Genomic DNA, 25,833 nt, shown 5'->3' on the forward strand with positions numbered 1-25,833 from the left:
TTCCGCGTCTGCCTTCCTGCCTGTCTATCAGTGTGTGAAGGTTTCCAGCCTGTCTTCTCTTACTCCTCGCTCTCCCTTTTATCCTCCCATACAGCTACAGCAGCACGCCTCCTCGTTTCTTTTTTCTTTTTCTGCCCGCACCTCCTCCACCTCCTCTTCTTCCTCTTCTTCAGCCCGCTCCGGCTGCACTTTCCTCCGTCTCTTTGCGACGGTTTCCCGGGACTGCCGACAGCCAGGCCGCGGTCAACGTGCATCCGAGAATAGGGGGGGGAGTGTGCGTGCGTGTGTGTGTGTGAGAGAGAGGGAGAAAGTGTGTGTGTGTGAGAAAGTGTGTGTGTGTGAGTGAGTGCGTGTGCGCGCACCCGCCCGCAACCCCCGTCGCCGCTCTCCTGCCTCCTTTTTCGGTCATGACGCTGGAAGCGATCCGCTATCGGACCGGGTCTCTGCAGATCCTCAACCAGCTGCTGCTGCCCCACCAGACCGTGTACGATGACATCCGCTCGGTGCAGGACGCTTACGAGGCCATCAAGTCCATGAAGGTACGGGGCTCCTCTCCCTTCCTCCTCCTCCTCCTCCTCCTCCACCTCTCTCCGCTGCACGCCTGCTGCATGTGCATTTATCCCCGTCATGCATGTGCTTCCCGTCGGCTCTTTTGTGCTCCCACCGACCGCCGCCGTGGCTCCATACCGTCGGCCTGTATTTTTGTTTTGGATGCAGCTTCCCACAATCCTCCACCCCCTTTTTAAAGACAATCCATCCTTTATTTGTAGTTTCCACATTATCACGTACAAGCTCGATAAAACAGGTATCTGCACAAGAGCCACCCACCCATGAAATATGCCTCCCCCTCCTCTTTCTTTGGGAGAGATTATTGATGAATTATTAATGACCTTTGCCAGGGTTTTTGTTCGCGTTTTTCGGTCTTGTGCTGCACTCAGTGACACTCATGTCTCCACACCTGGATCCTTCAATTGTTGGGATGAATGCATGAGTTGTGTAACAGCTGGAAGCATTTTGCAGGTGTTTGTTAATGGGAGCTGTGCAGATATTTTCACTCTTTTGTCTTTTCACACACACACGCACAGAGCAGCTACTTGTTTGATCCTGGCAGAGTGAAGGAATGTGCCATAAGCAGGAGAGGGTGATGTCATGTTAGTGGAAATGACTTCACAGGGATGAGATCATCCAGTCAGAGCCACGGTGACAACTTTTGGGCACTTGCAGCTCGTCAATGGTGTGAGAGAGCTGAAGTTTGCACAGAAACCAGAGCTGATGTGATGCGTTCACTGTCCCCTCTCTTCCAGGTTCGTGGAGCTCCAGCCATTGCCATCGTCGGCTGCCTCAGCCTGGCCGTGGAGCTGCGGGCCGGCGCCGGGGGCGACGACCCCGTGACCTTCATCAGGGAGTCTCTGTGTCACCTGACCTCAGCCAGGCCCACCGCTGTCAACATGGGCCGAGCCGCCCGCGAGCTGATGGAGTTTGCTGAGAACGAGAGCATGGAGAAGAACTCGGAGCAGCTCAGAGAAAGGTGGGCTGGTTTACAGGAATGTGAGGGTCTCCAAGCCGACGCTGGATCACTCATTTGTTGTTTGTCAGTCGTGGGAATTTGATTCACTGAAACACTGATCATTGATATATTTAGGCGTGTCTGTCTGTCTGTGGGGTCATGTTTAACCCTCAGTTTTTATGCCACTGTCACATTTTTGCTCTTTGTTGGCTCATTTTTCACAATAATATAAATCCCTGAACCTCCATGGAAACAGCACAACCATGACTAGAAGTAGAAACAACTCAAATGTATCTTTTGTGCAGTATGATGCAGTTGTAATGCCATAAATCATACAGAAAAAAAAGCAAAAGTTGAGTTTCTTTGATAATTAGATTTTCAACAAGAAAAGCACTCAGAGAGCGCAGTACTCCACCAAGGCTGCTCAGTCGTTGTATGATTTCTGACGGATAAGTCCCGATAAGTCCGCAGCAGTTGAGTTGTAGTAGGATCGCGATCCTGTGATCATCAGCAGGCAGCTGACGTAGTGTTCACTAGTAGTCATGGTTACAGGGACACCATGCCGCTGTCTCATAATGATACAGAAATCTTTAACAAATCCACGGATCTAGACTATAAGCTGCATCACTGCCAAAATCTAATCACTTAGTCCTTGTCATTTCTGACCTTTCCTGAAAATTTCGTCCAAATCCGTTTGTCCGTTTCTGAGTAAAGTTGTGCACAGACGGAAGGACAAACTTACGCTGATCGTCACATAACTCCACCATGTTCCTTGACAGAGTAAAAACTGTAAAGACATGAAATCCGAATCGGTTCAAGAATTTCACGTTGAAGGTGTTTCCAATACTGGAAAAAAGAAAAGTGACTTTAAATCCTGTAAACGTTTTTCTACTCACATTTTTTTAACGTGTCTCCTGTCTGCTCTGTGTAAACACTGCCTGCAGTTCATCTGAAAACTTTCTGAGTTTTTGTCACATGACTGTTGGTCACAGCTGAGTCACTAATGGCTTCAAAGTTGTGTTGAGGAACACATACATTTTTTTATTTAATTAGTTTTTTCACAGACTCTTCTCACTGCAAACTGCAATTTTTAAAATCCGAGGTGGCATATAGAGATTTTGATAAAATTTCACGATTTTACACACAGCAAATTTGTTGAAGGATAGTCAGAAGATTGGACATCAGAATAGTCTGTAGCTTTGATAAATGGTGCGTTTTTTGCTTTTTTTTGACAACATGCGTTTCACACTCACTTGTGTACTTTTGGGTTGAGACGTTTAACTAAATTCCCACAAACAGGGTTCGTTGGGGGATGACTTTCTCTTTTTGAACCTGATTAATATGAGCTGTGTTCAGATGCCAATCATGATTTTTTTACCACCACCCTACTTCGTAATTTTCTGTCATCTTGCTGATCATTTCTGACCAAAAACTTCAACATGTATCCGACTTCTGAGCCAGTAAATCTATTTAAAGGTACCCAACAGAGTATTTGATCACGGAGTGGGGCCATGCTTTCACAAGTGGCTCCCTGATTTGTTTATTTGTTTTCATGCACCATGATTCATGTGCACATCAGTGACATGATGCACATTCCTGCCAACGGTTTCACACTAATTCATTGGTGTTCTGGTGCCAGAAAACTGCAGCAAAGTGCCAGTAAAGGCAGGTAGGAAGAAGCAGACTGTTAGCGAACACACAAGGATGTAAACAATGCAGGCTTCAGACTTTTTCGAAAGACCTGCTTTGCAAATATTTTATAAGGACAGAAATACATTTGCATTTGAAAAACATTTGTTTAGCCTGAAGGAAACACAAAGTTTGTTTTGGTGAATGCAAACAGAACTTTTGTTTAACATTCTGCTTATCAGCTCTGTATGAGTCACGTCAGTAAGAACCTGTACTGTGTTTTGAAAAGATCTTGAGTTGTTTTTCTCTTCTGGATGGTTTCTGCCAGGATAGCTGCTGCTGTAACACTTCCTCATTCAACACCAGCTGCAGCTGTGCTTTCAAAAAAGTTGTGAAAGTTATCACATAACATATAAAGTGACAGTTGGGAAATCCACATATTTTAAATGCTACAGTCAGTTAATTGTTGAGTGAAAAGAAATGCCCCAAGAGGTGCTGTTTTCACTGTATTCACTTGCTTAGAAGGACTGTAGTTTTTCATTCAGACAAATGGGAAAGAAGCAGAGTCCATTTGAAATCTTGAGAAAGATGTTTGTCATGATGATGAAAAAATTAGATTCAGGTGGTGAACATCTGTCCTGTTAAGATGACACTCCAAGTTTTGGGTGGAGATGCACTGATTTGAAATAACCTAAGGTGGTGCTAGGGCGTCAGATATGGAGAACTAGCATTAAGAGGCAGAGTGCATATATGTATAGCTACATGTAAAGAATAGAGCGGACTGATAATGGATTTTTGATGCTGAGACCGACTCTTACAGAGTGAAAATCTCTTATAGATTTATCAGCCGTATTCCACATATGCATATACAAATGTCTTTCAGGAATATTGAGAATCAAACCGTGCGTAACTTTCCAGCACTGCTTGACTCCACACCATTGTCTGCTCAGCGGTGATACCTGCTCTGCTACATGTGCTGCACACATTGCTAAGAGTGGAAATGCCAGAGATAGGGATCATGGTTGATTAAGGCATTTTTTAAAATGATAAGTGTCAACACAAACCTAAGCCTTGTTCTCTGTGAATGTTCACTATCACATAGGCATCATAAAGGGAGAGCAGAATTTGTGGCAGTATGCTTGGGATGCAAGTTTCAATAACTTTCTTAATATTCTGCAGCATTTTCAATCACTACTTTGGAAGTGTTGATGCTAATTCAGCACAGTGGACATTCACCCTGTGCTGGTAATGCTGTGTTAGTCAACAGACATATTCTTCAGGGCAGCTCTGTGAGATTTATCAGAATATAGAAACACTGTTTTAGTTGATCCCAGCTTGTTTAAAACACATGAGCAGTGGCCTGCGCTCCTTAATCCTCACACAAGACTTTGTCATGGTCCTGTTGCTGCCTGCAGACTTAGTGGCTGCCTCCTCTGGTTGTACAGTGTTAAACAGTAAGATGTTTCACCTGGTGTCGCAAATGGGTAATACAGCTAAATCTACAGTCCTCAAAGTGTGTACTAGTTAAGAAAATGGTAATGGTTGGGACTGAGTATCTGCAGATACTAGATCTTTATTCGGGTGTCCCAAGCTGAGAGTATCGGATACAGTGGAGTCGGAGCCGCTCAGCTGGTCAAAATGCATTATAACACAAATTGTAAATAACCTCAAGCACCTTTTTCTGCCTTATGCTCTTTACAATAAACTTTTCATATTGCTGCATATGAGACAACATATATGCCAAGATCAATATATGTGTGACAGACCAAAATCGGTCAATTATATTGACCAAGCTCTAGTAAATTCTGTTCCTGTGTTTTTGTGAGTAGCGTGGCCTCTGGACTGTCACAGTGTATATCGATGTCTGTAGTGTGTAACAAACAACTAATCATCTGCAAACTTTTAAACTACTATCTGGACATAAAATAAAACTGAAGTATATAAATACATATTTTACATTATCAAACTATTTTAAAATGACGAGGAAAAATCTTGGGTGCCAATGAAATCACAATGTTAGGGATAACCTCCTTAAACAGTATTCATTTTTGACAGTTTGGTCAATATTTGTGCAATACTTCTGTCAGTAAAATAGGAGATGCTCTTTTAAGATGCATTTTACATAGATTTTTTTTACAGTTACTTTTTTTAATGTTGAATGCAATCTTTTTGATTGTTCCCCTTATTGTTATTGTCAGCATCTCAATGTTTCGTTACCTGCTGATAAAAAAAAACCCGCAATTATAAATTCCCTGTCTGGTCGTCGATTCAATCCCTAGAAACTCATCTATGCATGTAAAAATAGCATATTTAGAATATTTTTTCTCATTAAAATAATCTCTTCATGCCTTAAAATGACTTTGCTAAAACTCTGAATTGCAATTTTTAGGATTGTCATCAGTACACTGCTGCTTCAAGGTAGAAATGTTATTCCATGGTGCTGACGGCTTATTTCACAGTATGTGGTGTAGCATTTAAAAAATACCACATGTACAAGTTTCCATTGTAAAAAATGTGACTTCCAGTGAAGATTTTAATGAAGCAAGCATAGCCTCCCCGAGCCTCTTAACTGCATCGCCTACGAATATGATCAGTGAACATCAGCTTCTATAGTAGATTCTGAAATGGTCAGAAGGGACTGAGCCACATTACGTACAGCTTCTCTGTCAGAGTCATTATATAAAATCAGCTTTTCTGTTATAAGTTGCAGTCATTCAGTCACGGTGAGTTGCCTGTAGCAACCGTATAACAGCTTTCATGATAATGACTCACTTAAATCGCATGCAGGATGATGTATATAGTCTGGAAAAAGAAAACACTGGTGTCAAATCAGGAATGGATATCGCCAGATAGTCTGAACTGAGAGTCTTTGCGTCAAAGCTTTCATGGTTTTGACTGATTAAGACTACCAGTAAATCTCCTTCCTGCTGTCACAGGCAGTAATTGTGGTGCTTAATGGTTCATTTTAGCTGTTGATTGTTGTTTAGAACAGTTAATGATGTTTCACTGTGAGACTGTCAAGCAGTATAATAGAGCATTTAAACAGCGTCTGCTACAGTTCAGCATAGTTTGAACTACAGAGTGACACAGTTCAGGGAGACACATCGAGTATTTTTGTTTCTTGAGTCGAACTTAAGGATCCACTGATTATGGATCTGGCTAATTACCCGTTTCTGAATTTTTCGGCTTTTTGTCATTGTTGTTTGTTCTTGGTTTGTTTGCCGCTACTTTGCCACCTCTTTCTATCTGTAGTCTGTCTGAGCTCTTGACCAATGTCCTGTCCATGACATTGTCTGATTGGTTGAACATCATAAGTAACAGCCAGTCAGCACTGAAGGATATATACTGACAAGTTTTCTTTTAATTAAACGTAGAATCATGATTAAATGAAGACATTTCCGTTAGGTTTTATGTTGTAGTTTGCGGTACTCTAAATTCCAACACCAGGATTTAAATTTTTGTAAATATATATTATTTTCAGATATCTGTTGTTGGTCTCTCTGATTGCTAATAATCTATATCGGTAAAAAAAAAAAAAAAAAATGGATGAAACTTCCCTATTGAAATTCTTTTACCAGATATTCCCTAACAAATAAATTTAGATAAATGAGAAATGCATTATAGAAAACTAATAAGCTTTAACTATGATGCATTACTGAAAGTACCTACGCTAAAATAAGAGGAGAATAGTATTAAGTAATACTGGCAGTGATACTGATGCAGTAAAGTAATATCGCATGTGATAATAAAATTTTGCACATAAAACATAGCATCTAAAAAATATATGTGTTGAATATAGACCAGCCTCAAAAAAACTTATCCATCCATCCATCATCTGTACACTAGTTAATCCTCATTAGGGTTGCAGGGATGCTGGAGTCCATCCTAGCTGGCTTAGAGTGAAGACAGGGGACACCCTGGACAGGTCACCAGTCTGTTGCAGGGCTACATATACAGACAAACAATCACACTCACATTCACACCTACAGGCAATTTAGAATAATCAATTAACCTCAGCATATTTTTTGGACTGTGGGAGGAAGCCGGAGTACCAGGAGAAAACCCACGAATGCACAGGGAGAACATGCAAACTCCATGCAGAAAGATCCCGGGAAAGCCGGGACGCGAACCAGGGATTTTCTCGCTGCAAGGCGACAGTGCTAAACACCACGCCACTGTGCAGTGCCTAAAAAAACTTATGTGAAAGAAAAAGACTAAAAAAGTGCTGAGTGGCAATAAGGAGTCAAGTTTGTGAAGTGAGACTAATGAAAAGAAAGTGAGGGACACAAGGACAATGTAGTGCAGCTGTGGTGAAAACATCAAGACAGAGATTGGGGATAAACGAACAGACGAGGAGATGAAACATGCAGCTAAATTATAACAGCGGACTTGGACATGTCCAGTCCACAGGAGCAGACAAAGCTTCCTCTCAATTCCCTCTTGTTGCCCCCCTCCTGCAGTGTAATCGCCTGGATCGAGGACATGCTGGAGCGTGACGTCAATGACAACAGGAAGATCGGTAACTATGGAGCCCAGCACATCCTGTCTGGCGTCCCGCGGGACTCGGTGACCATCCTGACGCACTGCAACACCGGCTCTCTGGCCACGGCTGGATACGGCACGGCACTGGGTGAGACTGGAGCTCTGGGCCTGAATGGGAAAAGACCGTGATTGTTGGAAATATTTATAGCGCTGTAACTGTAATGATGACTCCATGTGTGTAGGCGTGGTGAGAAGCCTGCACACGCTGGGCAGGCTGAAGCGTGTTTACTGCACGGAGACGAGGCCGTACAACCAGGGATCCAGACTGACTGCGTATGAGGCCGTAGCAGAGGGAATCCCTGCTACGCTCATCACAGACAGCATGGCAGCTCTCACCATGAGGGAGATGCACATCACAGGTGTGTTTGTGTGGCAGACATTTAACAGAGGAATGTGGCAGATTATCAATCATAATTTTAACTACCTGTAATTACAGTGTAACTAGTCAGAAGTTTTATTCCAGACATGCATCAGATCATTTTGACTGAAATGACAGATGTCTGTAATTCAGTTTGGACCAGTCAGAATAGTGGTTGCAGGTATCACAAACGGCTTTATGACAAGTTTGGATTGTTGTGTATTGTGGTTTGAGTGCTGTGAAATAGGAGAAGCTCATCAAAAAGGAATTTATGGAGAACAAGGGATTAGTTTATTAGATACTTGTCAAAATCCTGATTATTGTTGCGGTGCCGTTGTATGTTTGAAGAGCAAACCACTTCTGATGGAACTAACTTCAGATTTCAAACTCTATAAGTATGTGTAATTCCATTTTGACTCATCATAATTCCAGTTTGAGATACTTAGAGCATCATTCTGACTAGCTAGGACATAAGCCTATCTAAAAACGGACGATGTAGATATCTGGATTTGAGGGGAATTAAAGGCATTTCAGACTGTAATTTTTATGGCAGTCCATTTTTAACTTTTCATAGCAAAACTAGATATGTTTTCCAGATTATTCCATTCCATTATTCAGTTCTTCCTAGTCCAGAAGAATATTTTGGATTTCAACAAGGCCATTCTTCTGATCCACAGTTGCCATTTCTGACATGTCAATATCTGGACAAATGACATCACTTTTACTACTTTGCGTACTGTCTATGGGGTGTCTCATTACAGATATCTGCTACTGATTTATGACTGGTATTATTTCCAGTTGTAGATATCTACAGTTTTCCTCTAACTAGTCATAAATGTAGTTCGAGATATCTTTTATTCCCTTCAGTTCAACATCTCGACATCATCCTTTTTAGGTGTCTTGTAGTTGGTAGTCACAATGATGTAGACGTCCTGAACTAGAATTATGACGAGTCAAGATGTAATTACAAAATTCTTGAATAATTTAAGGTGAAATGAAGTCACAGGCTTTTCAAACATACTGCTGAACTGCAATCTTAAGCACATATAAAGAGTCGTTTTAACGCCGCGTCAAAGCAGCCTTCTAGTTAATTTAGACTTTAAGACAAAAATAAGCAAATTTTTCATTCTGCACAAACTCCTTGCTCATGAGCTCTTCTTATTCCGCTGCATTTTATAAAGATCATATCCACCACAGCAGCAGCCATAACGTCTGCTAATGCTGTTCAAATACTTTTCTGGACCAGTATCCAACAGCAAACCTTGCATGAGCAGTATCACGCACGAATGAGTTCAAGACTAATCCTTGTGACTTTTCAGATGTCTGCAACTATTATATTAATGGGTCCAAACTGAATTACAGGCATCTCTATCATTTTGACTAGATTGACATTTATGATATCTGTAATTTTAATTCAGGATAGTCAAATTCAGCTATTGGATGTTAATATGGCTTTATGATGAGTGTAGATATGACACTGGAGTTAATTCCAGTCATAAATCAGTTGCTGATATGTGTAGCTGAATTGTAGATATCTATGATGAGAAACTTGATACACACCAGGAAAAATAAAAGTACAAATATGTTGCAATACATATCTAGCCCCGCTATTAAATGTTAAACAGCTCGTATAGTGTGTATAGTGTTTGTGTACATTGTCATGCCAATTTGAAATAATATTGAAGCTAAGTTCCTGCTGCTGTCTCCCCCCTCAGCTGTGGTGGTGGGCGCAGACAGGGTGGTTGCCAACGGTGATACAGCCAATAAGGTGGGCACGTATCAGCTGGCCATCGCTGCCAAGCATCATGGGATTCCTTTCTACGTGGCAGCGCCCAGCACGTCATGCGACCTGAGCCTGGAGAGCGGCAGGGACATCATCATCGAAGTGCGCCCCCCGGAGGAACTGACCAGTATAAATGGAGTCCCCATCGCTGCCCCGGGTAAGAACTGAGGGGGAAAAGACACAACCTTTTAAAACTCTAAAATGACAGGAGCAGGTACACTTTGAGTCCAGTAGAGCACTGATAGTGAGGGGGAAAGTATCAGTGAACCCTCACAGACTTTAATTAACATGCAGTGAAAGAGGTTGTAAGATCTTTGAATGCTGTGGGAGCAGCAACTTTGAAACCGATATATATTTTTTTAGTATTTCTTTGGACGTATTTTTATGCACATTTTGAGGCATCATATTCAAAAAAGTTAATGGAAATGGTAAAATTCAAGAAAACTTTCAATTGCCGATTTCACAAAAAGTTTTTATTCTCGCTTGAGGTGTTTTTTGACATTTTTCTTACGAGCTCTGACATAGTGAATATTTAATTTGCATGACTAATCTGCTGTTTTCGCCTCTCGACAGCATGAAACATGTCCAATACCAGCTGAAATGAAAGAAAAATTACCACCTGCCTGACTGAAAACAATTCTGAAGGCATCTTGCTATTTTCTCTCACATATGGCCAAAGTTTAATTATTTCTTCTTCTTTTTTTAGTGAATGGCCAACAACTGGCTTTAGTTCAGGACTCTTAACTGTGTTTATTACAGCCATAGCCTGCAGCACCACCTTATGAGGCCACTATGCAAGCTAGTTGTTTATTTGCTCCAAAGGAGTTCATGGAAAAAAGAAAATTCATCTCTTTTCGGTTATTTTTTTTTTTTTTTTTTTTTTTTTTTTTTGTCTGCATTTGTTCTCATTGTTTAACTCCACAAAAGGGGAGTCAACATTATATGAGATTGATGCATATTTTAGTCTTGCAACCAAATATTTTAATATTTAGTGCATGTGTGTGACCATCACCAGCCCTCCCTGAAAGCTAAGCAGACCTTTTTTATTAGAATTCCCTATTATAAGCCAGGGAGGGCAGTGCTACACCTCAGTGATGTGTGGGGGAAACAAAGACTGGACAGGACGAACAGGACGAACAGGATGAACAGGGATAGAAAATAACAGGCGTTGCTATTGCAATTAAAGATTGTAAGGTGGTGTGTTATGCCCAACTACTAACTGTCCATCAATAGAAAAAAAAATAAATAAAAATTTGAAAAAAGAAAAGAAAACCAAACCAACACAAAAGAAAAAGAGATTCAATAATAAATGAACAAACGGTACTGAGCACCATAATTGTGTGTGTCTTGATAGTATAGAATAGAATAGAATAGGCCAGAAGAGGATGCTAGTGCGAGAGAGAATGAGTTTAGGGTAGAGACTGGAGAGATTCTCAGCACATTCTGGCGGGACCCATCATTCGCTGAAATGGGACTCGGCAGTAGCTGGCGAGACCTGATCAAACATGCAAGTGTGAAGAACCCCGAAGCCCAGAACAGCAATCACGGCAAGGCAGGGCCAAGTCAACAGGGCACCCCTCCCCCCAGGGCAGTAGGAGCCACAGGGCGGCACCCCCAGAGAGCCACCGGGGCCACCGTGAACGACGCGAACCCGGAGAACAAGAGGGAGCAGCTACCGACACCCCCAGCGCGCCCAGACCGACCCAGGCGGCCCGGGGCACGAGGACCCACCCGCCACCCAAACCCCAACCCCGCCCACCCCAGCCCCCACCAGAACCCCCCACCCCACCACCCGACCCGCCCACCCCCACCCCCTCTCCCTCCCCCGAGGGGGCCAACGGCCCCACACAGCCAGGAAGCCAGACACAGGGGCCGAGCGGCCCACCGAAGGGGCTGGCAACCAGCCCATCACAAGGCAGGCCACCACCGGGAGCCGGCCAGAGGAAATCGGAGCCGGGACCCGATGCGAGTCCAGAGAGTAAAAATGGACAGTGTGGTGGGGCCCGGCGACGCCGACAGGGAGGCACCCCGCATACCCCCCGCACCAGGCCCCAGGTGAGCGCAGTACACCCAGGGCCCCCACTCCCCCGCAATGCGCCCTGACAACCCACCAGGGACAGAGCCACCACATGCCACCAGCCCGCAGTACAGCCACAGCGCCCACCAGGACGGCCAATCCAGCCCCCGCAGCCCACCAAGAGCCATCGCACCTGCCCGGACCCGTCGGGCACGCAGGAGAACCCCCCCCCGACCACAGCCCCCAGGTCCCGGGGACCCCCCAGCCACAGCAACACGGATGATGGTCCACCCCCGCCACCCCATAGCCATAAGGGGGCCGGGTCCCACCAGCGAGGCCATATTAGTGAAATCCCCCCATTACTCCCTGTTAATATGTCTCCCGATCCCAGACTGGAGACATTATCCCTGCACCGTGATAGTGTAACCCTGAGTGTCATGTGGTGCATTAAAAGTGGGGAGGCTGGGCGAGGCGTCCAGGGGGCGGGCCAGAGGACCACAGAGGATGGCTACTCTGCAGCCTACCCTGGCCCAAGTTCCCCGAGCCGTCCCAGACCTACCCCCAAGGTGTGAGTGTGTGTGGTGCATTAAAAAGAAATTAGAGAGCAGGGGAGGCAAGCAAGAGGGTGATGGGGAAGAGACAAGGCCGTAGAGCCCTGCCATCCGCCCCACCACAGAGCCCATCGTTCCTGCCCCCACCTGCTCTCGGGGCCCTAGCTGTTGTGTCCCTATATGTGCCTAAGAGTAACTATATACAGTGATGTGTGAAGTATGTGAAGTGCACAGTAAGAGGCAGTCTGGTGTGGATCCGGCCCATGAGGAGAGAGCAGCGGGGGAGACAGGTAGTAAGACCACCGGTACTGATGCAGAGGGCCCCCAGAGCCCAGAGGCAAGAGGCCGAGGTGGGCCCACACGAACCCGACCGGCCCGGCCAGCACCGAAACCCCCAGAAGTCGCAGCGCTAGAGCAGCGCCCCGGCAGACGCCGACAGCCCCACCACGGGCCAGCCGCATGCAGCACCCTGCCCCGGAGGGAGGACCAGGCCGCACCACTAGGAAGCAAGGGCCATGAGCCCCCACGCCCACCCCGGAGCCGGCACGTCCAGGATGCAGGGCGCCCACCCCGCAGCACCACCGAGACCCCCCCCCCCCCCCCCCCCCCCCAGGCCCCCCCCGGGCCCGGACAGAAGCCCCCCGCCAGCAGAAACTTATCTCCAGTGGCGGCACACAGGCAAGTACCAAGGGCCTGTGCCCGGATGAGCCAGAGCCACCCCCCCAGAGAGACCACCCGGCCCCCATGCCAGACCCCCAGGCAGCGGAGGGCCCCCAGCCCCCCCAGGGGAGGGAGAGGGACGAGGACGAGCGGCCAGGCAGGAGAGGAGGGAGGAGGAGGGAAGCAGAGCAGGAAGGGACAGGGGAGCGACCGGAGGGCCGACCCACCCCAAACCCCAGGGCCAGCCAGGGCGCCCCAGAAGAGACCAGCCGCCGCCACCCCCAAGGCCCCGGGAGAGCGCACAAACCCAGCAGACCCAGGGCTCAAAGGGAGAGACACCGGGGACACCCACCCCCAGGCAGAGGGGCCCGAGCCACGCTGGCCCCGCAGAGCCAGAGAGCGACCCCAAGAGCAATAGGGAAGGGACACCACTAGTGCATGCACACAGCCTTGAAGTCCATGGTGCCATCCTACTTAAAAAGGTAGAGGGTTAATAAACTGAAATAAAGCAGAGAGAAGTCAGACCATACACACAGACAGAATAATAATTACAATTTTATGAGGGAAATGGCATACGCCCACATACAAGCGGAGGCTATAGATTAATATTTATTGATTTAATAAATGGAGACCATTTTTCTTTGAAGGAGTCCAATTGGTTTTTTCTGATAGCAGATATTCTCTCAAGTGAAATGTGTTCTGTGAGGAGGTTCAGCCAATGGATGATGTTGAGGGCTTTCTTATCTTTCCAGTTAACTAAAATTGTCTTTTTGGCAATGGCGATAGCTGCAAGTGTGGGTTGGATATGAATGTCTGGAAGGGCTGTTTGCGTTAGATCACCAATTAGGCAAACGTTCGGGGAATGTGGAATCCCGCAGTCCAAAATATTGGAGAGTTTCTGTGTGATTGTTACCCAGAATTGATAGACGGGTGTACAAAGCCACAGAGCGTGAAAGTAAGTGTCCGTCATGTTTTGGGTGCATTGCGTACATGTGTCTGAGCGTGAGAAGCCCATTTTATACAGTTTATATTGCGTTATATGCGTTCTGTGAAGCACCTTAAATTGGATCAATTGTAAGTTGGTGTTTTTAGTCATTTTAAATGTGTTTTCACAGATTTGGGTCCAAAAATCAGAGTCAAAAGATTTGGATACGTCTTTTTCCCATTTTTGAGTTGGTAGGTGTATAGAGTGTGTCTTTGAGAGTAAACTATAAATTTTTGAGAGATTCTTCTTATTTCTTGGAGAGAGTTTCACAATGTAGTCGACAAATTCAGGTGGCTGTAAATCCGTTGGCTGTAAAGTAGTCTGAAGCGATGGAATTCTACTTGTAATAGTCTTCTTTACCTGTAGGTACTGAAGAAAATTTCCATTTCTTATTTCAAATGTTTGGAATAAGTTTATATATGTCCTAAATGTGTTATCATCCAGAAGGTGATGGAGGTGAGTGACTCCTCTCTCTGCCCATGTGCTGAAATAAAGAGCTATTTTGTTGTTTGCAAAATCAGGGTTGTGCCAGATTGGGGAGAGTATACTGGGTTTTAATTGAGAGCCTGTGATTTCCAGTGCTTTCCACCAAGCAGACAAGGTGGAAGCGATCATAGGGTTCTTGAAGCAGGAGTGATGTTTAAGAGCAGAAGAGATAAAGGGAAGGTCAGAGATTTTGATCTGGTTACAATCTAACTGTTCTAGTTCTAGCCAGGAGTTATATTCTTCATGTGGATGTATCCATTTGGTGAGATATTGTATTTGGTTGGATAAATAATAATACATGAAGTTGGGAGCCTCCAGTCCCCCTTCGGATTTATTCTTCTGGAGGGTAGTCAAGCTGATTTTAGCCTTTTTATTCTTTGAGTAGAATTTACCAATAGCGGAGTCTAACGATTGGAACCACTTTGATGTGGGTTTAAATGGAATCATGGAGAAAAGATAGTTGATTTTAGGTAATATTTTCATTTTGACTGTAGCTATTCGTCCCAAAAGGGAGATGGGGAGGTTGTTCCAACGCCTCAGATCATCACAGACTTTGTCCAAAAGTGGAGTGAAGTTCAGGTGAACTAATTCTGAGAGTTTGGAGGAAATATTTATGCCCAGATATCTGATGTTGCCAGTAGGAAAAGAATAATGCGAGTTTTGGGCTGCGGGCTTCCACGAGTTTTCTGTTAAAGGTAATATAATTGATTTTGACCAGTTGACGGAGTAGTCTGAAAGACGCGAGAAGGTTGTGATGAGGTTAAATACTTCCTTTACTGAAGTTTTGGGTTCTTGTAGATAAAGTAAAATGTCATCTGCGTATAGGTTAATTTTATGTTCAGACTCCAGAGCGCAGATACCTTTGATATCGGTGTTCTGACGTACAGCTGTTGCTAATGGTTCGATAAAGATCGCAAACAATAAGGGAGAGAGTGGGCATCCCTGTCTCGTTCCCCTTTGCAGACTGAAGCTTTGTGAAGTGATCCCATTAGTGGTGACTGTAGCCTTGGGTGAGTTGTACAGAGCTGATACCCACTGGATAAATGATTCTCCGAAGCCAAATTTGTGGAGCACAGCAAAGAGAAAGGACCAATTGACTTTGTCAAAGGCTTTTTCTGCGTCCAGTGACATAACAATAGCTTCTTTGTTGTGGCGTTGCGTCAAAGAGATTAGATTTAGAAGTCTTCTGATGTTGTTGGTGGAGTGTCGGCCATTTATAAATCCTGTTTGATCGCTGTGAATTATTGACGGGATGATTTTCTCCAGCCTAGAGGCGAGAGCTTTTGAGATAATTTTGATGTCGGTGTTGATTAGTGACAGAGGTCGATAGCTAGAGGGAAGCGTAGGATCTTTGTCTGGTTTCAATAATAATTTAATTGCAGCTGTATTCATGTGCGGACTGATATAACCATTATTTTTAATCTCTGTCACTGTCCTGAAGAAAAGGGGTGCTAACATTGACCAAAAATGTTTAAGAAATTCAGCAGGGAAACCATCAGGACCAGGTGCCTTGCCTGCTGGCATACTGTCTAATGCACATTGTAATTCTTTCATAGTCAATGGAGCATCTAATATGTCTCTGTAATTTGACGTTAGTTTGGGCATGTTTAAATTGTTGAGAAAATTATCTATATCTTCTATGTTTGGGTTAACTGCTGCTGAGTATAAACTCTGGTAATAATTATAGAAGGTCTGGTTGATTTCCTGAGGTGACTGAGTATATTTTCCTGAGGAATCCTGAATTGCTGTTATGAAGGATTTTTCTTTATTGCGCTGGAGTTGGTTCGCCAGAAATTTTCCTGATTTATTATTGTGTTCGAAATCATTATATCTTAGCTGTTGTAATAAAAACTCTGTTTTCTTGGATAGGATATTATCGAGGTTTAGTTTTGCATTTTGTAGTTCGGACCATAATTGATCACTTGGGTTTATTGCATAATTCTCTGTAAGTTGTTTAATTTTTTCTTCAATTTCTTTCTCTGTTTGTAGATCTTTTTTTTTCTTGTATGAGGAGTATGATATTATTTTACCTCTGATTACGGCCTTTCCAGTTTCCCAAAGCAAAGATGGGGGTAAGTCAACAGAGTCATTGTTTTTTAGAAAGTCTGCCCACTCACTCCTTATTACTCGATCAAATTCTGGGTCTTTGAGTAGAGAGATGTTGAGGCGCCAAGTCTGAGGAGGTTTAGGGATGGAATCTGTTTGCAGGCTGAGTGATATTGGTGCGTGGTCGCTGATAATGATTGGGTGGATTTTAGTAGTAACTTTATGTGCTATAGAGTTATTTAAGAGGAAAAAGTCAATTCTTGAAAATGTTTTGTGTACCGCAGAGAAAAACGTATAGTCCCTCTTTGTTGGGTTTTTGAGTCTCCAGACGTCGTCTAGTCCGAAATCTTTCATATAGTCATGTATGACTTTAACTGATTGTGACTGTTTTACGTGTATTGGACTATTAGATCGATCTACTGAAGGGTTTAAAACTATGTTGAAGTCACCACCGATAATAGTTATTGAGTTAGCAGATAAGTCTGCTAAGTGAGAGAAAACAGTGTGAAAGAAGGCTGGATCATCATTATTCGGAGCATAGAGGTTTACAATAGAATATAATTTATTAAAGATTGTTGCCTGGATAATAATATATCTGCCCTCTGAGTCCGTTACTGTACTGTTTAAAGTGAATGGAATTCTCTTATGGACTAGAATGGAGACCCCTCTTTGTCTGCTGTTATAACAAGATGAAAAGATAATACTATAATTCGAGTCTGATAAACATTTTTCTTCCGACTGTAGTAAATGTGTTTCTTGAAGGAGCAAAATATCTGCTTTTAATTTAGAGACATAGTCCATGATTTTAACTCTTTTTGTTTGTGAGCGTATGCCATGAACATTCCAGGCTACGATATTAAACTTGAACATAGAGAGAGAAGATGTTCTGTCACTGAGTATGTAGTAATGTAATATAACATCTGTGCGTGTCCTTGTGAGCTGTCTGTTGCTGTCTGTGAGCTGTGAGTGTTGGAGAGAGATGTATACAGCAGGTCAGGATCTATATATACATTATATAATAGCACATCATTGCCTGAAAAACTATCAACAAACACATTATAAAACATACAAGCACAATAAACATGGGGAGTACATAGAGTGTGAGTGAGAGTGTGGGGGGTGAGTGTGTGAGAGGGGGAGAGGGCTAAAGGGAGACATATAGAGAGGGAGAGGGAGAAAAGTAGAAGGAGGAGGGGGTTCTCCAGTGGGGAGTGTAGGTTAGGAGAGTGAGACATTTACACCTGTGACATTTTTTTTTTTTATAACATTTTCTAACATAAATGACTAAATGATATATTAAACGTTTAAGCCATTTTTTTTTTTTTTTTTTTTTTTTTTTTTTTTAGAAGAGCCAGGTGGTAATGGAGGGTTCCCGAAATAGCTGCCCATCTATGTATAGTTTGTCCACAACCAGTGCAGTCCGTTTACCTTTCTGTCTGTGTTCTTTCATGATGGGATATAATACTTTGCGCCTCTCGTTGATTTCCCTGGGAAACTGGTCGTTCATCCCGAACGACGTGCCTTTCAGCTCCCGTCCTTTGCTCCTTACGAGCACTTTCTGCTGGAAGTGCTCGAACTTTGCAATGATAGGACGGTGACGGTTTCCTCCTCGGGGTCCGAGCCGGTGGACGTGGTGGAAAGTGATGTTTTTAACAGTTTCCGCAGGGATTTTAAGCGCCGACACCATGAAGTTATTTTTTAAAGATTTGGCTAATAGTTATTCAGAAACAAGGACGCTGTCTTAACTGTATGCAGACCGATCATACTCACTGTCGCGTTTAGATGCTTCCCACAGGCTTGCTGTGATTTGTTAAAAATTCTGACCCTAACAAAATAGGATTGTACAGAAACAGAGGTGGACATGCAGCAACTGCAGCAGTTCAGACTCCAGTTGCAGTTTACTTTCTGCACCTTAGACCCAGAGTCCATCAAGGCTGCCCCATCCTTTGTTTTTAACATTGAAATGCAATGAATTGTAGGTAAGAAAGGGCACTAAATATGCACAGAAAGGGTTAAAATAGATGTAGAGGCTTTAATGCATCTGGAGTTTTCTCAGCAGAACAGTCCAGAGTCTGTCAGAGTGAACTCTGAAGTGTGTTTTAGTTGAGTTTGTGAGAGCTGAGAGTTGAGTCATTTAATCTCTAATTATGTTGAGCTGAGAGGAGCTTGGTGACATCACAGTAATTAAACTCGTTTAATGAGCACACTGGTCTCTGGAGAGGAGCATGTGTGCATGTACATTATTTTTCCTCTCACACTAATCACATAATTATTATATTTTTTTTTTCTGTTAATAAATCTCATTAAAAGTCCGAGACTGAAAAGCGTCCGACACATGGACCTTCAATGGAGTTGTTTTGTTAAGTGATGAAGTCATACAGCAGCACCACTGTTGTCCACAGAAACACAACAGTGAGCGTCGCTGTTAGACTGTACAGCTGTCCTTTATTACGGTCAACAGTACAAGCACTGTGGTTTACACTGAGTCAGTTCCACAAACAGTCCTGCTGCTTTATGTGGGATCACACAGGAGTGAAGCAAATGTGTGTTAATCCACTGCTGACAATAGTCCATTAACAAATGTTTAAATGATGTTTGCTACAAACTACAACACCCAGCTGTTTGGGGGAAATTACTCAGAAATGAAAGTGTGTATATACATGGCTAACAGGTTAAAAAAGTTCCAAAAATATTAAGAGACTGTCTGGCCTGTTTGTCAAAGGCATCGGGTCCCTCAGAGCGTCTGAAGATAAATCTGAGGGGTTGGAGACGTTTCCAGAAGGCACAGTACGTTATGTAATGACAACCTCTGGTCTTAGTAAGGCTGCCATTAGAACCACTGGATGAGTGCAGTGTTTGTTTTGGGCTTTTATGAGAGTTGATGAAAACAAAGATTCCCAATCAGCGGTCCTTGTACCTTACGAAGGGCCTATTGATTAATGTGACAGCATGCAGTTGAGACGTGTGCCATGTGGAGAGTAATAGGGAAATGCTATTAGGTCTGACCTGGTAAAATTGCTGTCACAGCCTTTACAGAAATAGAGCAGGTTGCTCATTCAAACATGAAGCCGCAGTGTTCAGAGGCTGTCAGATTAATGGGAAGGAGTGTATGTCTGAAAGGGTTTTTATAATTAAGTGAACTGTGACACCTAAACACCACATTGAATATGCATAAAAACTATATAGCAAGTGAGCAGAGAAGTTGAAACAGCTAAAAGTAACGGATGGGCTGTTAAAATATGAAGGTATACTTGGGTTCATCAGACAGGGCTGTCATTGTGTGTTTAAGAGAAAGGTTTGGCCTTAAAAGCTGCTAAAATACAGGTTTATTTTAACCCTCTGAACCCCAGAATCTGTCAGTAGCTTTAAGAGACATGTTATCTTTATAAAGCTGCCAAAATTATTAGAGCCAGAGAATAAAACGATAAGAAATGTCAGGTTTTCAACAACAGTCTGTCAACTAGTCATGTGTGACGTGCATGTCCATCGTGAAAAATAACCAAATCTGCGCCTATAATTATATTTCAACAAAATCACTTCATGCTACATAAAGAGTTTGCCTTAAGTCCATCATTTGTTCCAGACAGAATTTGGAACAAACAAATCCTTTTTCCTTTGCTCAGCTGAGAAGCCATTATTGAGACTTTTTGACTGAACTACAGGCAGTGTCTACACAGAGCAGATTGGTGACGGGTATATAAACAAATAAAAAATGAAAGTAGTAAAATATCTACTATAGTGTGTAGAGCCAACATTTTTCCACTATTGGAAACACATTTGGGCACTTTGAAAATGTTGTACGTGTTGATTTTAGGTTTTGGTATTTCTTGTAAAATGAATAATCAAATTAATTCAGCTTCTGTTTTTTTCTCTTTTTTATGATTTGTGGCATTTGAGCTGTGTCTTACTGCACAGAGAACATTTTTAGTTCTCCCTGCTTCTGCCCATGGTTGTGCTGTTTCCATAGATACGCAGGCGTTTATATTACAGAGAAAAGTGAGTTTATCGCTGCAGCTGTACATCTAACAAGAACTTTTGGGCACCACAGGATGAGAGCATCGCCTCTGTTGTTCTGTCGCTTATTCCTGGCTTTTCGCTGCAGGTATCGAGGTGTGGAACCCGGCGTTCGACGTGACTCCTCACCAGCTCATCACAGGGGGCATCATCACCGAGCTGGGAGTCTTCCTCCCCTCTGAGCTCCAGGCTGCGCTCACCGGCCGCCTCACTGCCCTCTAGAGCCTCCTGCTGGTCCGTGTGCACCACTGCACGTTTACGTCACACCAAGAGACACTCTCATGTCATCACCCAACACTCACAGTCATGTGTTGTGCTTTAATTTTGTTCAGCGCACGGTCACTGTTACATGTCAGTGGTGCACACAGAAGAAAAAGATATTGACGAAAACACCCAAATTCCCTGCACAGAGTCGAGCAGACACACACGTGCAGTCTCCCCTCCTTCTTTTATAAATCCCTCTTCTGTGGTTCATTTCACCTTCTCCTAAACCATCTTTCATCCTCCCCTGCCGCCTCTTTCTGTTTCTGAATGGCTTTTGCAACAACGAAAAGAGCTCAGCTGGACTCAAACCCATAAATTCTATTTGGCGAGCAAATTTTACATTACTGAGATAAGGTTTTAGGGTTACTTCAACGAGACAGAAAACTTCCAAAAAGTCTAAATGGCACGGCTGGTTCTTCAATCTCAAAGTAGTCGTGGTTTCTAAAATGCTGCTACCCACTTGTAAATATATATATCTTTGCTGGTAGTGTGTACATATGTAGAAAACTAACCCCTGCTAGTTAAAGGTACTGCTATTTTAACCAAATATGTGATTATTTAAAATTAAATTTGCCATCTAAAATGTTATATTAACATTTCATTTCTTTTGTTGGGTGTACAAACCTTTTCTAGAAGACTAATCCAAATTTATAGCCAATGATCTTCAGTCTCACTTTTTAACCTGTGGGGCAAAAATTGGAACAAGTGGAATCAGTCAGCTGAAGCCTTTGATAAAACATGGCTGTATTTATACCTCACTCCTTGTTTGCATCTTGCTATTCAAAGTTGTACTCTATCATACCACACTTGTACTCTCATAATGTACTCATATATACATAAGTGTATATATATAAATATATATTCACACATAAACATACATAATCTTACAGATCATTCTGCTTTTGAAGCAGTGGAACATCTAAAGACTGGGAAATTGTGTCATTTCAGCTGAAACAGATTTTGCTGAGCTGAAAAGTCTAAATTTCTCTGTTAAAGGAATAGTTGATCCCAAACTGCAGACCTGCTCCCTTGCATGTCAGTCAAAACTTCACGTGTTTCTTCTTCAAAGTCAGTCTCATTCCAAAGTCTTTTTAAATCAGTTAAATTCAAGTTTCCAGCATAGAATAAAATCAACAGTTTTCCATGATATCTTAAACAAACTCCAAATCTCCACTGTGATCTCTATGACGCACGGTTGTTAATCAGCTGTTTAATACTGCAAGAAAAGGTAAATATTGGACTTTAAGATGCACAAATCAGTATTTCTTTACTAACCCTCTGAACCCAGAATCTGCCAACGAGATTGAAAGGCTTATGTTTAAAAAGTTGCCAAAATTACACCATTGATCACAGCCAGGAAGCGTAAAATCAGAAAAATACATCAGGTTTGATGATTCATGAAATAATCAAGTGTAATATGAGATTTTGCTGGTGAAGGTACCCAAATCTAAGCTCAAATCACTTTATGCTATGTGTCTCATTTAAAAAAAATTGCCAAGAATGAATAATTTGCTTTAACCAAATTCTATAAAAAACAAAACATTCTGTGATCCTCGGTGCAACTGTAAAACAAACATGTAGGTACGTTTTGCCAAACTATGTGTTTACACAGAGCAGGTATGTTTTGTCTATTTTTGTAAAATGATTCATGAAAAATTCAAGTTGTTTTTTTTTTTTTTGATCGATGCCATTCTAACTGTGTTAAACTGCACAGAAGATGTTTTTGAGTTCTGTCTGCATCTATCCATGGTCATACTGTTTCCATGGAGGTGCAGGACTTTATATTGCAGTGAAAAATGAGCACAGTAAGGAAAAATATAACTAGAGCAGAAACTGCTTGGAGTTGAGAGGATTAATGTCTCCATTATATTCCCTCTGACATGCGGCTAAGGTCATTCAGCTCTAGAATAATACAAATAAGACAAAATATTCGACTTTAAAGCTGCATAAATTAGTATCTTCCTATTAAGAATGGAAACATTACTACATATAGTGCCATAGTAAGTGCTTTGATAACTGTGATCGAACTCTTTATTTCCCTTTGGCTGTGTCTTTAGTGTTTGTGGTGCTGTCATCTTTACTAGACGGCTGTTTTCAGTGAAAAGCATCGTATAAATCCACAGTAAACTACCTGCTCCACGTCAAACTGCAGACAGGTTCTGAAGTGTTAAACAAAGTGTTATTTCCCTCAGGATGTGGAAACCAAAACAGCTAAAAGGAGAGTAAATATTGGACTTACAAACATGTCTCCAAATTAACCGTTATGCTGCTTTGTGTCCACATTGTCTGTAAATATGCGGCTGTTTGTGAACGTGTCTGCCCTAACGGCTCTTAAACATCGGCTTTGTGACTAATTGCGGCATCCACTGTTAAATTCTTTGTTGCGTCTCATCTTCATCTTTCCTGTTAACTCTTCACTGCCAATTAAATACAAAATGTCTGTTGAACATTTGTTTTGCCGCCCAAATGTGACATTATGCAGGCGAAAATGAAAGTGTTTAGACAAAGAAAGACCGACGTTAACCTCATTTATTCAGAAAAGATAAATGTGTTACAAACTGCAGGGACGCAAGAGGTGGCTTTGTCTTTAATTTAGGGTGAACTGTTCCTTTAAGATCGATCCACGCTGCAGAATCTGTCTGTGGAAATCACTGCGACACAGACACCAATCAGAATGTAATATTTCACTCAGTTGAACTTCGGTTTGGGGCCAGACTTCAGACGCTCAGTCACTTCTTGCCTTTGTGCACAGTTTAGAATGTGTTTTGACTGTTTGGATTAATTCCTCCTCATAAATGAAAAGATGTTTTCCTGCAGAATGACTTCCAGGCAGGTGGTCAGGCTTCTCTGTGAAATCAGCTGAAGACAGGTAGACAACAAAGACTGCACAAAGGGTTTTATCTGTAGCCACTGACTCTTCCCCATCCTTAAAATGTTGCTAAACAGGAGAAAAATGTGATAAAATTGGGAGTGATTAGATTTATCTCGTGCTGAAACGGTTTTGTCAAGAAAATAATTATGATTTTCATATGTCAGTCAAGCAAATTACCACAACATTCACTGGTTCCAACTTTGCAAATGTGATTATTTGCTGTTTTTCTGATTTGATGTCAGTTTAATGGAAACTATTAGGACTGTTACTGTGACAAAGCAAAGCATCCTACCTGGAAAAGGTAAAACTGAAACTGGGATGTGCACGTTAATGTACTGACAGACTTGATGAGACAGATGTTAGACGTTTGGCCCACATAAAAATGCCTGTTAACCTTCCAACACCTCACATGCTGCTCTCGTGTATTCATTCATTCATTTAAACCAGCTACAAATTCACAGCGCCACTTTTCTACTCCAGAGAAAACATCCTAAAAAAAAAAAGCATTGTGTCAATAATAATTGCAGTATCTATCATGTCATTGTCCATATTTTAAAATGCTGTAATGTAAGCTCACTTCTTCACCTTCATCTTCCTCATCATCTTTCTCTCACCCATCAAACCTCAAACTCACAAAGATGCTGGTAGGTCACAAGCGAGCGTAAAAGACACTTGTGTATTTAAATTGTCCTCTCTTTTTTTGTACAGTTAAACACATCACGTTTTTTCAATTTTAGACAACGTTCCAGACATATGTAGCAACTCTGTGGCCCTTAGACCCGCCGCATACTACTACTTTTTAAATCTTCAGAAGGTACGAGATTTTTGAGTTTTGTCCGTACATCATGATTATAACTGTTTAGCTGTGGTTTGTTGTTCTGTTTTGTTTTTTTTTTAAATTTCATGACATTGTGCTTCCTAGTGACTAGGCCATTAGTACACCACACTGGGGAGGCCTCCTCAACCATACACACTACCTCTCCGTCTGCCTGCACGGACTCAACACTCAAATGCATGAACACGAGCACTCGGTGTGTCAGGCTGCAGCAGAGCAGATTGCAGAAACGAAATCTGGACTCAAAAAAAATAAAACCCTCCACGTCTCACTGATGTTTCTAAAACCCAAAGTGACAAATAATTCGTGGTGATGCTTTTTAGTTTGCCAAAGCGGCCGACATTCGGGCTAGTGTGTTTTTTTTTTGGGTTGCGGCTGAATTTTTTCTGCTTTGTTTTCACGCCACACTCCTGAAGCAGCAGCTCTGTAGTACTGTACTCAAAAAGATATTCCTCGAGAAAACTCGTGGCTACAAATCAGGTGCCAAAATTCAGCGCTGCTCGCCATGCAGTTTCCACGTTGATTTGATGAATCAAAGCGGGCGCTTGTGTATTATAAAATGATCAGTGTGGCCTGCAATTACCATGGAAGGAGTGTTGTTCAGATGGCCTCTTTAAGTGCAAGTATGTTATTGTTGTTCTTGATAATCACTTGATCTGAGTTTAATTTTGTAACGTGGAAATAGTTCAAAACTGGATTTTTTTTATATATATATACGTATATGAATATAATGCTGTTAAAGTGCAGTCATGAATTAAGAGATTTCTCTTTCACATCAAAACAGTTAAAAAAATAAAACCACAGTGAAATTGGTTGATTGTTGTTTGTCTTCAATACACTGAAAATGTGTGAAACTTGGCTTTTTTGATATATTTGGACAAGCAAACGATAGATCCTCAAACTGTCTTCAGATACAGGTTAAAGACCCAAACAATGCCATCATTTAATGAATGAAATAATATTTACTACTGCATCTTAAACAGTTCAACTATGATGAAAAGTTTCCCTTTTTGTAATTGCATTAAAAAAATTGTAGTCATGATTGTAGATGCAGCACTTTGACACCAACAGCTTTGAAGTTACCTGCAGATCCTGAGGCTTTTTAGAGAAATGTGCTTTTTGGAGACTTCTGCATCACATAGTCTGCTGTGGGTCGGTCAGCCCTGGACAAATCTGTTTAAAGTCTGCACCACTTGTAAATGATAATCCTGAGAGTGGGATGATTTATTTGAAATAATCTTTTTAAATCCCTAACCAGACTCCTAGGCATCCACTGTAGTTTTT

The 25,833-nt window shown here is 42.4% G+C and overlaps 1 protein-coding gene across 1 annotated transcript; it reads left to right on the forward strand.

Moving 5' to 3' along the window:
- mri1 (methylthioribose-1-phosphate isomerase 1) lies at positions 1 to 25,361 on the forward strand. The gene is made up of 6 exons (XM_023275237.3): positions 1 to 539; positions 1,305 to 1,528; positions 7,597 to 7,766; positions 7,861 to 8,037; positions 9,752 to 9,976; positions 20,667 to 25,361. Exons 1-6 carry the CDS (start codon positions 408 to 410, stop codon positions 20,798 to 20,800), a joined length of 1,062 nt encoding a protein of 353 aa, XP_023131005.1. The 5' UTR covers positions 1 to 407; the 3' UTR covers positions 20,801 to 25,361.
- The last annotated feature ends 472 nt before the right edge of the window (positions 25,362 to 25,833 follow it).

This window comes from Amphiprion ocellaris, chromosome 4 (genome assembly GCF_022539595.1).
Source record: "Amphiprion ocellaris isolate individual 3 ecotype Okinawa chromosome 4, ASM2253959v1, whole genome shotgun sequence".
Taxonomy (NCBI): domain Eukaryota; kingdom Metazoa; phylum Chordata; class Actinopteri; family Pomacentridae; genus Amphiprion; species Amphiprion ocellaris.

What these genes read in the sequence shown, in the direction of transcription:
- mri1 (XM_023275237.3), top strand. Translation starts at nt 408, where the DNA reads ATGACGCTGGAAGCGATCCGCTATCGGACCGGGTCTCTGCAGATCCTC. An exon ending in AGGCCATCAAGTCCATGAAG is followed by an intron (nt 540 to 1,304) that starts GTACGGGGCTCC and finishes CCTCTCTTCCAG; the next exon opens with GTTCGTGGAGCTCCAGCCAT. An exon ending in TGGATACGGCACGGCACTGG is followed by an intron (nt 7,767 to 7,860) that starts GTGAGACTGGAG and finishes CCATGTGTGTAG; the next exon opens with GCGTGGTGAGAAGCCTGCAC.